General features: G+C 36.6%; 1 protein-coding gene across 1 annotated transcript in view; it reads right to left on the reverse strand.

The window, feature by feature from the left end:
* LOC109107146 (mediator of RNA polymerase II transcription subunit 13-like) overlaps positions 1-16,130 on the reverse strand; it is a 72,406-nt gene that overhangs the window by 39,348 nt on the left and 16,928 nt on the right. Inside the window, exon 3 of the mRNA XM_042765161.1 lies at positions 11,232-11,400. Coding sequence (XP_042621095.1) covers positions 11,232-11,400 — 169 coding nt within the window. The remainder of the gene's footprint in view (positions 1-11,231; positions 11,401-16,130) is intronic.

Consider the following 16,130-nt stretch of genomic DNA (forward strand, 5'->3'; position numbering starts at 1 on the left):
AAAAGGACAATAACACTTCTACATTAGTCACACTCTGAACTCTACTAATATGTGCTTAAAATCCTCGTTCCACGGCGCAGTAGTTGCTCTGCTGATCTGGAATCATCACAGGCATTAAAGCATCTTAAAGCAAAACTTGTCCATTGACAAAATTACTAAACCAGAAAAACTCTTGTATTTCCATGAAAAGGAAGCTTTACAAAGAAAAACTCGTAAAATAAAGTCAAGTTCCTCCATGAATTAATTACGCTTACTATGACAATTTCTGCATTAAATATTACTCATACTTAAGGTTAGACATCTGAAGAAGCCCCCTGAACCTAAGTATTAAACTTCAAATCACACAAAGTCTCCCAAAACCAAAGCATAGGCAGCGTGCCATCAGTATGGACAATTGCCAAACATCTGCATTTAGAGAGTGAGAGAACCATAGAAGAGGTTCAGCCACTAACCCACAGAGACGGACACTGATATGCAACTACGTCACATCTAAACAGAGTAAATACGCCACACTGATCCCATGCATTTCTACAGCTCTCAGACTTTGCTAACGAGAATGTTTTACAGCAGGCTGCCCCCTGTAGAGATATTATCGCAACTGCGATCTGACGCCATTGCCTTCGTCATTTCAGTCGCACACCAGTCTTAAACTTTCTCAACAACGCACACAAAAGGAGGCTCTCTGAGCGAGCTCAATACTGCTGCACCATCACATTTGATCACATGGTCTACACACACACTGAGCTCAATAACAGCATGCTCCTGAAGTTCTCTATTCAGCGGCAGACAGAGCAATCAGTGCGTGCATCCCTGACCAACCCCAAAACAAAAACATGACCTGTAACCACTGTTCCTTCCCGAGTTCACACTAGACCAGGGTCCAAAAGTAACAACAAATAAAAGTTAGAAACTATAAAGAGAAAATAAAGGGAGCAACACTCACCACAACTTGTGCAACTTAAGACACCTTATCCCTGTGCAATTCATCATCAGAAGGATACCAAAGATTAATAAAAACTGTGCTGTTTGTCACATATAAGCAAAGAAAAAAATTGCCAAATAAAAATACTTAAACTGCCATTCAAAAGTTTAGGGACAGTGTATTTTTAATTTAAGAAATTAACACTCCTATTCAGCAGAGAGGTAACAAATTGGTGAAGAGAGACACTAAAGACACTTACATTGTTACAAAAGATTTGCATTTCAAATAAATGCTGTTCTTTTGAACTTTTGAACCAAAAAATACCTTCAATCATTATGGTTTCCACAAAATATTAAGCAGCACAACCATTTTCAACATTGATAAAAAATATTTTCTGAACAGCAAATCAGCATATTAGAATGCTTTCTGAAGGATCATGTGACACTAAAGACGTAATGGCTGCTGAAAATTCAGCTTCACCATCACAGAAATTAATTAAAATATATTCCAATACAAAAAAAAAGTTATTTTAAATTGCAATAATATTTCACAATATTACTTTTACTGTATTTTTTATCAAATAAATGCAGTCATGAGCATGAGATACTTTTTCCAAAAAACATTTAAAAGTCGTACCACACCCAAACTTTTGAATAGTTTTGTATTTTTAACAAATGCAACTGCAAAACAATTTTATGGTCTGCACACTAGTCAACAGAGGCCAAAAATAGAGCTCAGGACACCACCACTCCTGATGACACCAGACAACCAAAAAGAAAGCAAATAACAAAATAAAAAACAAATAAACAAAAAAATAAGTTTAACCTCACTTATTTGTGAGGTTTAGAGGGCATTACGAAACGAAAAAGAGCATTAACAAAATTAAAAACAGCTCGTGATGAGAAAAACAGCATGAGAAAATAAGAGAAAAAGAGGTAACATTCCACAGCTGTAGCATGGGCTGTTACTGACTTCCTGAAAGCAGTGGCTCTGGTCAGGGCGTAGCAAACTCCTACTACAAAAACCACAAACACACTTCATATCTCAAGTCAACGACTTTACACACACATCAGACCCAGGCACACAAACAGGAGGTGTCTGTGGCCCCTTGGCTGAGTGGTTTGAAAAGCATCCAACATAATTTACATCTAATTGTCTTGCATTTAACTGTCTTAAGTGTGTTACAGTTTGGTTACTGTTAACTAAAACTAAACCTATTAAAATAGTTTTTGTTAACTGAAATAAAATATAAATATTAGATGAAAAAATTAAAGGAAATAGCTGAAATAAGTTCAAGTTGAAGTACCAAAATGAAAACTGGAAAAAAAAAAAAACTAATAAAATCTTTACCTAAATTAAAATGGAAACAGAAAATATAAAAATCAATTAATGTTTAACGAGAAATGATGCAGTAACAGTCAGGACAAAAAAATATGTCATTTATTCCTCACGTCATATTTAGTTTTGAGTGAACTATCCCTATAACACACCACATTTCTAAAACAAATGACAAACCCATCCATCACCTGACCAACAGCAGTAGCAAGATCAGGTGATCAACTGTAGAACATGCCAATACACACCCTCTCCAAACCAAACCCCTGGAAGATGTTAGCCACAGTTAAGAAGTGCATTACTAACAACAGCGTGTTTGCCACAAATAGAGAACTGAGACTCTCTGAAATACCTTCAGATTAAAGCATTCGACCACAGAGCAATGGCAGTTAACACACAAACATACACTGTCAACTGCGTCCATCAAAGATCCTCCAAACAAAGCCTTTATACACACAGAGGAGAGCATCTCTCACTCATTCATAAAGCGTGGCCTTTAAAGCGCTTAAGAGTCAATAAGAGAACTTAAAAAGCCTCTAGACCTGATGACTAGAGCTCGTATTCTGTGCGCTTTAACTGTTTGCCTCGTCATAACAGCTGAACAAACCCGGAGAGACAAAACATTTGTTAGTCAACAGTCACTTATGCTAATTAAATGTTTATTGATCTTATGTAACAGGCTTTCACTAAATACAAAGCCAACTTTTGAACTAAAAGACAACATGATTGGCTGCACGCCTTGGAGACTCTCAATCTTTACAAAGATTATCACAACAGCCACACATGGATGGGTTTTGAAGAACACTTTAAAGCAAAATCTGTTTTTAAAACCAGTAAACAGATAATAAATACAGATGCTCCCTAGTAGGTTGGGAATCGTTAGAAATTTTACGGTTCCGGTTCCGCCTAACAGTTCTGGTTCCATTAAAATCATTAAACAACTATTAAAAAAATAGTAGTAAGGAAAAATGCACAATACTCAACTACTCAATACTGTTTATTACTTACTGTCAACTTAATTTAAAGGTTGTCAATGTCAAAATTCAACATATATATTACAGTATACAAATTTTTCAGTTCCGAATCCATTTAAATTAACTATTATTATGTTTTTTACTATTTTACTTTCATTGAATGTAGTGTTGCTGGAAGGTAGTAAATAATGTTGAGTAATACTAGTCCATCAATCAGCATGTACTTTAAAGTTTATGTTTTTTACGCTATCAATAACATTTTTCTTTTCAAGCAGGAATAAGCTGGTTGGCCAAATAGTCCATTGAGGGCTAAGACACTTGTTAATTTCCCTAAATTAATGAAATATAATATATTTTCAACCTCAAAATTTAACTTTATAGGGAAAAAAGACTATTTTAATCAACATGCTTTTTGAAAATAGGTGGAGGTGCCAGACCGGAGACCCTGGAACATCTCTCTGAAACAGACACTCTGCATGCACACACACTCCACTAGAGCAAAGATAGGAACTTCTGATGAAGACAGAGTCAAGGCGAGTCAGAGTGTAGTGAGCATGTGAATGTGAACGAAAAGGCAAAGAAATGGGGAGAAAAATAGAAAAAAATAAATAAATAAAGAGTTGACATTTCAGCATTGACTGATATCTATGACCACTGTGTAGTGTCAGCGATTGTGTGTGTGAGTGGAGAACAGGAATGGGAAGTGAGGAGTAGGAGTTCTGGAATGTCAGGAATCTCACATCAGACTCGTGGAACTGAGCTCAGAAAGCAGCAGAGGAGCTGTAGTTTGTGCAGGGTTCTAGATTTACACCAGCCCAGATTTACTATAGTGTGTGTTTATCTGAAGCTGTCTAGGATTGATGGGTAGAAAAATGGTTATCAGACGATACAAGTGATATAATCTGGACATGCCTTTGAAATTTCAGCTATGAAACAATTGTGCACACGCACTGGATCTACTGTTTATTTCCCATCCAAATTGCAATGACAGGAAAAGCCCAGAAAGATTTTTTTTTTTCTTCACATTTTAGGGAGGAAAACTACTGCCTTATGTTAAATGTATTCAAACATAGTAAAATATGTGAAACCAAGCACCAAATTCCTACTGGTAACTAAAAGTATAATGACCTCTTTAAATTCAAATTTACAGTTTTCTAAATGCATGTTATTGTGAACAATTCATCCATGCATATTGTTTTTTAATTTGACTTTTTTTTAAATAATTTGTTAATAAAAAATTAACTACGGTACTCTCTCGGGACACACAGTCCACATAAACGTGACAGTCTACAAAACTACTAGAAAAAACTTCTAAATATATGCACTATTTTACATATTTAGGGATGCACCTTTTTGAATGCAATTTCGGCGGATACAGATCATTCTTTATATTTGAAAGTTAAGTTAAAACATGGGTGCAAAAAGATTATTTTACAGTACGTGTTCTTATTATAATTTTATGTAGCCAATATAAAAGACTTGCCCTGCACATGTTGCACTTAACTCCAATTTCCTTTTCGATGTGATTCCAATCATATTTCAAGCAATTAACATCCATCATGGTGAACAGTACACATCTGAAGTGTCTCTGAAGGAAATAATGCATTATTTATTGGCTTTAAAATATCGGCCAAATTTTCTTATCAGTTCAACAACGATAACAGTAAAAATGAACATTTATCGGCCAATACCAATATGGTAGCTGATATATTGTGTATCCCTATACATATTCATTATATTTTTAATTAAGGTGTTGTCTACATTATTTAATGTACGTTTATATAAATCTTTCATGAAAACATTACAGCCACCATTTAAATGTTTACATTTGAACAAAAATTGGAGTAGAAACATAATTCCGTTATTAAAAAGTTGACATTAAAGGGTTAGTTTTTTTTTTTTTTTAAGTTGATTATTAAATACATTTGATTAATTGATTGTTATATAACATGTATTTTCAGTTTCAGCTTTCAGCCAAGTGCATCCTGAATTTTCAGTGCATCACTAACAAACATATATTTATTGGGAGACTGGATCTATTGAACTTTGCAAATTATAGATGTCCCAATTCCGTGAACATAAGAACAAAGATTCTCTCCGTCCCTGGTTGTGACCGAGAAACCTGGTGTGGACAAATTCATCCTTTTAGCAGTATAGCTACAGCAAGTTCATTCATAATAGATAAACACACCAGATCACATGCCGCTTCGTTCTCTACAGAATCTAGTCACTGAAAAGATGTTGCATCTGCTGGAGTGTGAATGCATTTGTGACAGTTGTGAAAACCCCTATAAAAGCATCCTACCTTGTAGTTTGTTATGGGTGTGCATGTCAAGGGAGACAGTGCGTGCATTTCTGCATGCAAATTATTTTGTGCCTATGTGAGTGCATGATTTTATTACGTGAGATTTCTGTGGGTGTGTACAGATGTGGATAAATGTGTGCGGTTTCATGCATGCAGGTATCCTAATGGATATATTCAGCACTGCAGCTGCAGTCTTTCTCCTCCACCACCCTACTAAACAAACAGAAAAATCACAGATGCATCTTAAATACCCTTTACAGTATGACTGCGACATTACATCACAATAATTGTCGAGTAATGTGCAGTGACGTGCAGAGAATGCATCATGTTCTGCACTGGCTCACGCATCACCCAGCATCCCTGTGAACACTGCCCATAAAAGAACACACTGGATCTGTGGATTAGCCATGGTAACAGATCTGCTACTCACACCCACCATGAGAGAGAGAGAGAGAGTGCGCACGATCACAGCTCTGACCTGTATGAAGGATGATGTAAGCAGCTAAAACACATCGGGGTTTGGTTACAGAGCAGCGCCGTGTGACAGTACAGCCAGCCAATGAGAGAACCGCCTAGTGACTGAGCATAGTTACAACAAACACATGCATAAACCACACAGATCTATATAAGGCTAGAGTGTGCTAACCATTTCAAAATATATTGAAAAAATCTAATACAACAAAACAAGTTCACTGGCATTTCTCAGAGCCTAGCTTCCGAGCTCCCTTCCTCACAGATCCTCTAATTATAGCGAAACCACAAGACACTGTGAGCTCATATGCAAGACAACACAGCACAGAACAGAACAGGAAGGGTTTGGGTCTATTCATGAGCTGGAATTCTTAAAAAACCTGCAGGGAAAGAGAGGGAGAGGAAGCCAGCGGCGCTGCAGAGGCTTTCTTTTTGTTCCGTGCGGAAGGATCTAGAGGACGGGCGTCAGGACAAGTAAAGGTGGGGACAACACAGGCCTGAAGTCTAACAGGTTTACTATGGTAATCCCTCAAAAGAGAACGCAAGTGTGTATGTCTGCACTGTGAGTACAGCTCCACTCCTTATACACACCTTACCTAACCTAAACAGTCTACAGAGGTTAAAGACAACATAAAAACAACAATCACAAAACATTTACACCATTGTTTAGAAGTTTGGGGTCGGTAAGATTTTGTAAGTATTTGAAAGAAGTCTCTTTTGCTCATTAAGCCTGCATTTATTTGATCAAAAATACAGAAAAACTAATAATATTGTGAAATATTACAACTTATAAGGTGTTGTCAATTTCAACAAATGTAAAAATTCAAAAGAACAGCATTTATTAGAATTTTTTTTTTTTTTTTTTTTTTTTTGTTTACCATCACTTTTGATGACTTTAGTGTGTCCTTGCTAAATATAAGTATTAATTTCTTTTTTTTTTAAAAAAAGTAAAAAAGACTCCGCAAACTTTTGAACTTTTAAAAAGAAAATCAATCAATGCTACAAACGAATGTCTGGTTTGAAAAATGATCTGTTAAGATGCCCCTGCCTGTTTATGAATGGATGCCTGTGAAGAATCAGAGATGTTTTGAGTTTCTATGGCATGCAGGAACCCACTGCCATATTTGTGACAGGTGATATCCTCTAAGGTACACGTGTGTGTTCTGCTAGGATGGCTCTTCAGGGAAAAAATTAAACACCTCCTTGGTGGAAAAAAATACACATGCTTAAGACTTGAACACACAAGCCATCACTGAGGGATTTGGCACCAAGAGAAATGCAAGCAGGCTTTGGGAATCAGTGTAGCAGGAAGAAATGCTAATCACCAAACAGCCCATTACTACACCTTGCTCTCCGCTCCTATGCCTCTGAGTCTGTTATTTTAAAGGCTCAGTGAGCACAAATTGAGAATCAGATCCCTTTAGTTCATATTATCTTGTCATAGGGATACAGGGAGTACAAAACGTCCACTTACACACATTAAGATGTTTTACCACACAGTCTGACTTTTTATGAGGAAATGAGGAACCAGATTTTTCCAATGAGACATTAGGTGTTATGAATTAAATCTGACCAAAGACCAGACTCTGCAGAAACTTTCGACACAAAGAAATCATGCACTGCTTTGCCATTAATGTGGTTGTTTTTTAAGAAATTAATTTTATACAGCCTGGTCTATTACATTTACCATAAGTGACAACAAAGACATGTATAAATATATGTATAAAACATTGCAGCACAGCTATTTTTAACATTGAGAGTAATAAGAAATGTTTTTGAGCTCCAAATCAGCACATCAGAATGATTTCTGAAGGATCATGTGACACTAAATACTGGAAAAATTACTACTTAAAAATAATATTTTACACCAAACTAATAAAAAACCTTAGAAAACATAATACACTTCAACACTTCAAAAACATTACAGACCCCAAACATTTGAACAATGATGTAAGAAGCAAATGTTACAAACCACACATTAAATTTCTATCATACCTTTGCTTCAAACATCTAGTGGATGAAGGTGTCTATACGTTTTATTAGTTTACAACAGGAGAGAGGGACAAAGAGTTGAAAGTATGTAGTAAATATGCATGCATTCAATTAATAATTAATGAGACTGTACTGTGGTTAACGCATGTCGAGTCATGCCAGTCATTTAGTTTCAAATGCTAGTGACAAAAAAAAAAAGTAAATTAGAGAAACTGAATCTGCATGGCCACTGAATCTTCAACACACTGTCTAAAGGAAACTACTAATAGAAAGAGGGAGGGAAGGAAAGTGCCTGTGTGTGAGTGAAAGAGGGTGAGCTGAAGGAGGAAGCGCTGTTGTTCCTTTTTTCTGTCACTTCACAGTGATTTGCAGACAGACGGAGCAATAAAACACACAGACTCACAGTTAGAGCCTTGTTAACAGACCTCAAAGGAATGTGTGTTTTAACCGTGTTTAAGAAACAGCCTCTGATCCTTCACAATTTAAAGACTCTAGGATTAAAATATTAATTTCAGTATTAAACAAGGCCTCAAATACATATCTTGCTTTGCATTTGAAGATGTTCAATCATTGCTGTGAATTACTGCACGAGAGGAAAAAAATAAAAAGTATTCTGAACCTACTTGAAAGCTGTCTGGCTGTGCTAATAGAGTGTATAAATGACCTTGAGCAAGATAAGAGAAGAGCACAAATAAATGACGCTGTGAGGAGAGAACTGTGGCAGAGGGCAGAGAAAAGCCAAGCTGCTCTTTTTTTCCACCTCTACACACGTCGTCTCAGTTTCTTATCAAAGAGCACAGATGCTGACAGGGAGAAATCCAGCGCTGGAGACAGAACACTTGCACGCCTGCAAGAAGCTAATGTACACAAACACACAAGAGCATATTGCAGCCTGAGAACGGCATTAAAAAAATTTTTTTATTGCACTATAGCGCAAGTAGCCAATCTCTGTATTCAAATCCCCACTGAGATGGTGTGTAAATATGCTTTGAAAGCAATGATATTCACGTTTTGGTGTCAGACTGCGAACCAAGCATAGACGTTGGAACAGGGGGGGCGGGGAGGGCTGCCGCCCCCCCTCTCTTCCCCACCCCACCCCTCTAGGGGTCAGCCAGCTGTTTTTTTCGTTGTTTTTGTTTTCCGTATATATATATATATATATATATATATATATATATATATATATATATATATATATATATATATATATATATATATATATCTATATACAGAATCTGAATTAAAATGTGTTTGATTTAAGCCTACATTTCAAAATTTTGTGTCATAAAATTATATCGCGCATACAGCTCAACTAACGCGATCGTTATAAAGGTGTTTCAACAACAATACACTTCCACTTGCATGTATTTGACAATCGGAATATCAGATATTTCATGCCATAGCTAACACATTTGTGAATATTCTGAATAAAAAAAGGAAATAAAAATACAAAAAAATTACATTAAAAGCAGATCATCATTCATTCGTTCATTTCAGGGGTACTATTTAATTACCATTTGTGCATTTCATTCATTGCGCCTTGACACCAGTTCAAAACTGAGTCCCAAAAGTCCGCGTAAGAAGCATAACACGTACAGACTCCATGTAGGCATATGATTCGCTCTTTTGTTGTTCTGTTTTCTTTCAGGATCAAAAAATACAACAAATGAAAGCGTTTATCTGTATTTCCGACTGATGAGAACTATGCATATACATTCATAAATCAGTCGATTTTGTATTTTATTATGAGATATTTTATTCTAATGCGATCAGTGATTCAAGCACTGATGGACCAAAGAGCGCGCATTTCGACATTTGCAGTAAAAACTTGAAATATAAATTCTCAGAAAATGCATTTAATACCAATATATTGAAACGTCTGTTTATATACTCTATAAATAAAGGAGTCCAGACATGGGAAAAATATCAGTCCACATGCGTTTTATATTTAATATGAGGGAAATAGACATGCATGCATGCGTGACACAAAAAATCTTTAACTTTTAGGTAGCAAAAATTTTTTAGTAATTCTGTCAATTACACTAAGGTTATTACATTGTCTGCTATATATTTGCTTCTTATTTATTAAATATGGGCAATTGATTGATAAAACATTGATCAAAATTAAGATACAATTTATACAAAACGAATATATTTTAAAAAGAGTTTTCTATAAAACAAAACTTAATGAAGTCGTCAAAATCAAGTTTTACCAAAAAACAGCGCCGTTGCTAGGAGGGCGCCAGCGCCTCTGCCTTTCAGCGCCTATGCCTCGCGAGTGGATGATACCCCTGAAGACGCCTAGCAATGGTATACCTTTAGTGGTAGTATACCTTTAGTTAAGTTATACCTGAAGAGTCTTCGTAGCGCGCTAAGAGACAATGTTATCGGGAAACGCAGCCCAGGTATGATGCGTTTCATGCGTTTCATGCATAATGGAGATTCCAAAGCGCTCTTCTTTGGTCAGAACCTTGGAGAGCGATCGCGGATAGGTCTCTGTCCTATGCACCGAAACTTTTAAACAATGCAACAAAATATTTAAAGAGCATCAAGCTATTAAAATCTATATTATGCATACGCACAGATAATATAACAGTAATAAATAGCCTGTTATATACTATAACAGGCTATTTATTAGGTTAAGCAGTGATTGGATAAAGGGTTTTTTTTTTTTTTTTTTTTAATTTAACATTTTTAATTTTAAGGCCCACCCACGATTGGTCTGGCCCATCCAAAACCGGAATCCTGGCGCCGTGCCTGGGCCACACTGAGCTGTGCGTAACGGCCACAGACGTGAAGTGAACGAGACAGAGGCTGTCCTGTACTGTCTGAAATGGTTAACTCTGTGGCGATGCATGTGCAAAACAGATTTAACTAATCATAAAGTCAATCAGGATACATAACACAGCCTACTATAGGTCTACACTAACACCCCCCCCCCCCCCAACCCCCAAAGAATCCCGCCCCCCCCTCTCACAAACCTAAACCTCACTCACTAGAAAACCAAGTGTTGTTGATTTGAGGCCACCTGATCTAGATCTTACTCTGTATAGAAACCTGAGCTTCATAAACAAGCACTTCTCTAATGCAAGTACCTCAGTGGAAGATGCAAAAATTGCAAGCTCCATCAAAGCAGTGATCAAATTAATCCTTATCCTTACAGATAACATAAAATCAATTTAAGACAATGGGAGTAAATGAAAGAAGATCTGAACAGAAATAGTATTCTTACCTCTTGTTAATGGGCTTCTCGTCCTTTTCGTAGGGTTTGACGAACCATTTTCCGATGCGTACGAAACTGCGGTTCATCAGACAGCGCTCCAGCAGGTTGTGAATGGCCTTGAAGAGAAGAGTTCGACATTCGTAGGACAGACCGCTTTCCCACACACCGTCATCCTCGCCTGTGGAGAGGACACACAGAGACCTGGTCACCAACCTGCTGCTGACTATAAACATCATACGTACCTTTTATATGGGAAAGCAATTTGCAGAAGTGGGTGAAAGAACACAAACAAAAAAAGAAAGCAGATACATTTTTTTACACAAAAAGGCAAAAATGTACTAATTGCACCTCACCAGTATAGACCAATAGCTAAAACTTAACTGGCCAGAAGATAAACAAGATCCCTCTTCAATCCCAGGGCAAAAATCCATTCTAAATGTTTCAAGTCATCTCTCTATTTTACTTCAATACAGCAAAAGGATGAACGATTTTGTTACATAAAACAACAGGCTGTTTCTTAAGTCTAAATAACTAGTGGTCAACCGATATATCGGCCGATATTTGGTATTTTTCACATATTGGCATCGGTTTCGGCCGATATGTTCAAAGCGGGACTTTTTTGTCGGCGCAACAGACATATTTTGATGGTGCTGAGAACGGCAACGCCTGACCACACAGTGCTAACATTCTCCCTCTTGTTCGCCGTCGTCATTCAGTTCTGTCTAATATGGATATGTCTATATAATAATGAGATATAACTGTTAAACAAAGGAATTAAAATATATACAAAAAAGTATTAATGATTGCTTTAGTATTATTAGTAATAGAAAGGCAAACATTATAATACTTTCTCGTTTGCCATCAGCATTCAGCAAACACGCATTTATATAATTGAAACAAATCTTTGAATGACTAATGAACATTTAATTTTACAAACCTTGCAGTCTTAGTCGAATCTAGTCAAGATCTTGTGAAGTGTGCATTTGTATCCTGCATCATCACGTGTGCTCTGTGTAAGGGTCGGTCCGTGTGAATAGAATGCTGAATGGAGGAGAGTTCTGCTTGACTGGAGATGCACACTCAATAAACTTTAAACTCGTGATTTCAAATTGGGCAGTGCTTTATGCATTTTAGCACTGTCATATTCATGGCATTTTCATTGTGTACTGTATATAAAATGAGTGTTACCATGGCTTTATTTGAAATATATATATACACACACACACACATACATAATATATATATTACATACTATATATACACATATATATACATATTATATATATACACACACACACCACACATATATATACACACACATATATAATATATATATATATATAATATACACACACATATTTATCCATATACATATATATATACATACATACACACACACACATAAATATATAAATATATATATATAAATAAATAAATATATATATATATATATATATATATATATATATATAGCAGGAACCTTATAAAAATACAAAAACAAATATATAAACAAACATATATATATACACACACACACACATACATAATATATATATATATATAGGACCTTTCGCACCGCAGGAACCTTTTCATAGTACCAGAACTAATGGTGGAACTACCCACTTTTGGGCATTTTCGCACCGCAGGAACTGGGTGCAATTTTAGTACCAGACTGCCTTTTTCAAGAACCAAATTAACTCCTACTCCGGTCCGGAGCAGGGTCTATCCAGCACAACTGCTACTACCTGATACGTAAGAATACACTGATTGGCAAAATATGCATTCGAAAACGCCCTCACCAACCAAGATTTAAAACGCCATGTAACATACTGTAAACATTGTGTCAACTTATTTCCCAAGTATGATGAACAGCAATAAATATATGGACGCTGAAATGCAGGCACTTATCGTTGGAGATTCTTAGTCCTCCTTTCCGTTCTTTCAATCGCTTTACTTATACGTCGACATTCCATGTTCATTATTGTGAAACTCGCAAGACACAACAAAAACACAACTCCGATCACAGCGTCCTCCATCCTCCTGTTGTTAACGTTGTTCTTTTTTGTTAACATTATTGAACGTCGTGCACATATAACATCGCTGTTGACCAGCTTACGTCACGACTAGTACACACTGTCGGTGTGAATGCAACCCTTTAAATGGTACTGGGAAATAGTTCGTGCAAAATCGTCCCAGTACTTTAGTACTGTACGTTTAGTTCTGGAACTAAAGCAATGCAAAAGGCCCTTTTCATTCCCAATGCACACAAACCTACCAGAATACTGAGTGCCCTGTTGGTTACACTGTTTACTTCCTTTTCAATTAGATTTTTATTTATGTGTGTTTATTTTACACAATTATTTTTAATCCATTTTCAAATGATTTAAAATTTCTTAAATATTAATTAAAATAAAATTATATCGACTTGATATCGGCCATTGGCCACCCTGCTTTCCAAGATATCGGCTGTCAAAAACCCATATCGGTCGACCACTATAAATAATGCAACACCTAATCAGTCAAATTTTAAACAATCCAGAGGTCCTGCTGGATTTTTAATCAATTAAAGGTTAGGCCATTCCTTAAATTTAAAAGTTGCCTCCGTTCGTGCAGTTTAAAAAAATAAAAACATCTGAAGCTCTAATTAACTTTAAAGCACCAAGAATTCTACTTGTATTTTTCATTTGACTCAAGTCTTAGTTAATCTGATGCACTGATCCTAGCACACACCATCTTGCCTTGCACCGAATAGTCTTGCAGGTACAGTGTCCAATGAGGCTGTAAATCCGAGTGCTGGTTTGTTTCTGGATCACGTTTGGCTATGGCCTCCATGCTTCAGTAATCACATTAGGAGTCACTGCTTAAACCTGGCAGCTCTTAAGCTCCTTTCAAACATGTCTCTGTGCAGCACAGCTCCCATGAGCACCCAGGGGCTGCACGCATTACACCTCCCACCCACCCACACTTGCCCGCCCGCTGGTCTGCAGACGGAAACACAGCAAATCCACTTGATAAAACAGTAACAAACAACTCAGATAGGATTCCCCGACACTGCAGACGTCTGACAATATATTTGCTGCCACAGTGTCCTAAATCAGACACATTTAGTTTTAGGTGACAACAAAAACACACTTGATTATTTGCATGCAGGGCGTAAAATGAACACTAGCCAAGTACCAAATGAGAGTAAAAATCAGCGTTGGCGAGTCCATGTAACAGAATACAGCTTTTACGAATTAAAACAATGCAATGAGTGAAAACAACAGCCAGTTTTTAAAGAGATTCGCGGTTTCTGACATAAGCTAATAAATGAATCTTTTCCGAAGACAAGATCATCGTGATTAGATGTTCTGTCATAAGCGACAAAAGTGAATCAAATAACAGAATATAAACGGACTGATAAGGTCAGAGCAGTGTGATGGCCAGATTGTCCCTAGACACGGTTCTAATAACTTTTACATGAGAAGATTTTGCTGCTTCATTTCTGAAGATCAACTTTTCCCTTCTTTATTCTTCATAACCCAAGAATGTGGCGTCACATACTTGGGGTTACGCCACCTAAACACCGCAGTGAAGTATAGTTTGAAAGGCTGTGCATTCAGCTGTACGCATATGCTGAGCCACTTTAGACAGCACACCAGTAGCGCTTCAACGGGCGAACACACAGGCCTTTGTCAAAATGCACAGTTGTAGTGAGTTACCTTGTAAATGTAGACTTGAGTTATAAAGTCTTAAATGAGTTGGGAGAAAATCGGATGTGTGTCAGAGCCACGTCATATGCATCAGGTTTTAAAGAGACAACACTGATTTTTAAGTGAAACCTGCTGAAGTCTGTCACTGATGTTAATCAAAGAACAAAAGAAAAAGACAAATCCTTGGACCGTTCTAATCACTTATTAACTTTTGTAGCTTGAATAAAGATTAATATGTATAGTTTATACATATATAGTTTATATGAAGATTGCTTTAAAATCAAAAATTAAAAGTTGTTATATATTTCAGAGCCTATTAAAATGTTAAAAATAATGGCTTTCAATTATACTGCAATGTTGAATGGCTATAATTAATAGATAAAATTAAGGGAAAATACACCAACAGGAAAAAACATTGTAAATATGTTAAGTTATTTCTAGTAGTAATAACTTCCTGTTTTTGCAAAAAGAGCGTCATTGGCAGGTGTGGCAAAAAGTTAGTTTTAGGCCCTGTTTGCATAAATAAAGAAGCTGAATTTTCAAACACATCTTCCTAACCAATCACAATAGGTTCACACATATTTCTGACCAACCATACAAATTTAAAACAACAACACTCAGAAACTTTACCATTTTCATCAAAAAACACTCCTAACATAAATATAATTACAAATAAAATCATAATAGCATAATGTTTAAATAAAAGATCATGTAACTAGTGGCTACTCTGATCAACCCATCAACCATCAGTAAGGCTACGTTTCACACTGTAAGCCTTAGACCTCAATTCAGATTTTTGCTCAGATCTGATTTTTTTGTATAGCTGTTCACTAGGGATGCTCCGATCGATCAGCCAAAGATCAGTATCATCCGATAATCACATTTTATGACTCGATCGGTACTTACTACACTTGGCCTCTTTCAAAAACACAATTTGATGACGTCATCGTGTGATGACGTACATGATGGGTGGGGACAAATTATTTGGCGCCACAAACCTGTCATCGCTGGTGTGGAAATGCTATGACGTTTCGATAAACAATAAAAAATTCACTATTTGTCATGAATGTTTTGCATAATGATGTGATGAATAGACGGTCCATTTTTAACAGCAGATTCAGTGACGTTAGAGCTGATCTGTGCCTCACTGCACACGTCTGCGGCACGTTACGGCTCCACGGGAATCAGAGCTGATCGCGGCCGCTCTAGCCAATGC

Source organism: Cyprinus carpio, chromosome A10 (assembly GCF_018340385.1).
Source record: "Cyprinus carpio isolate SPL01 chromosome A10, ASM1834038v1, whole genome shotgun sequence".
NCBI lineage: Eukaryota > Metazoa > Chordata > Actinopteri > Cypriniformes > Cyprinidae > Cyprinus > Cyprinus carpio.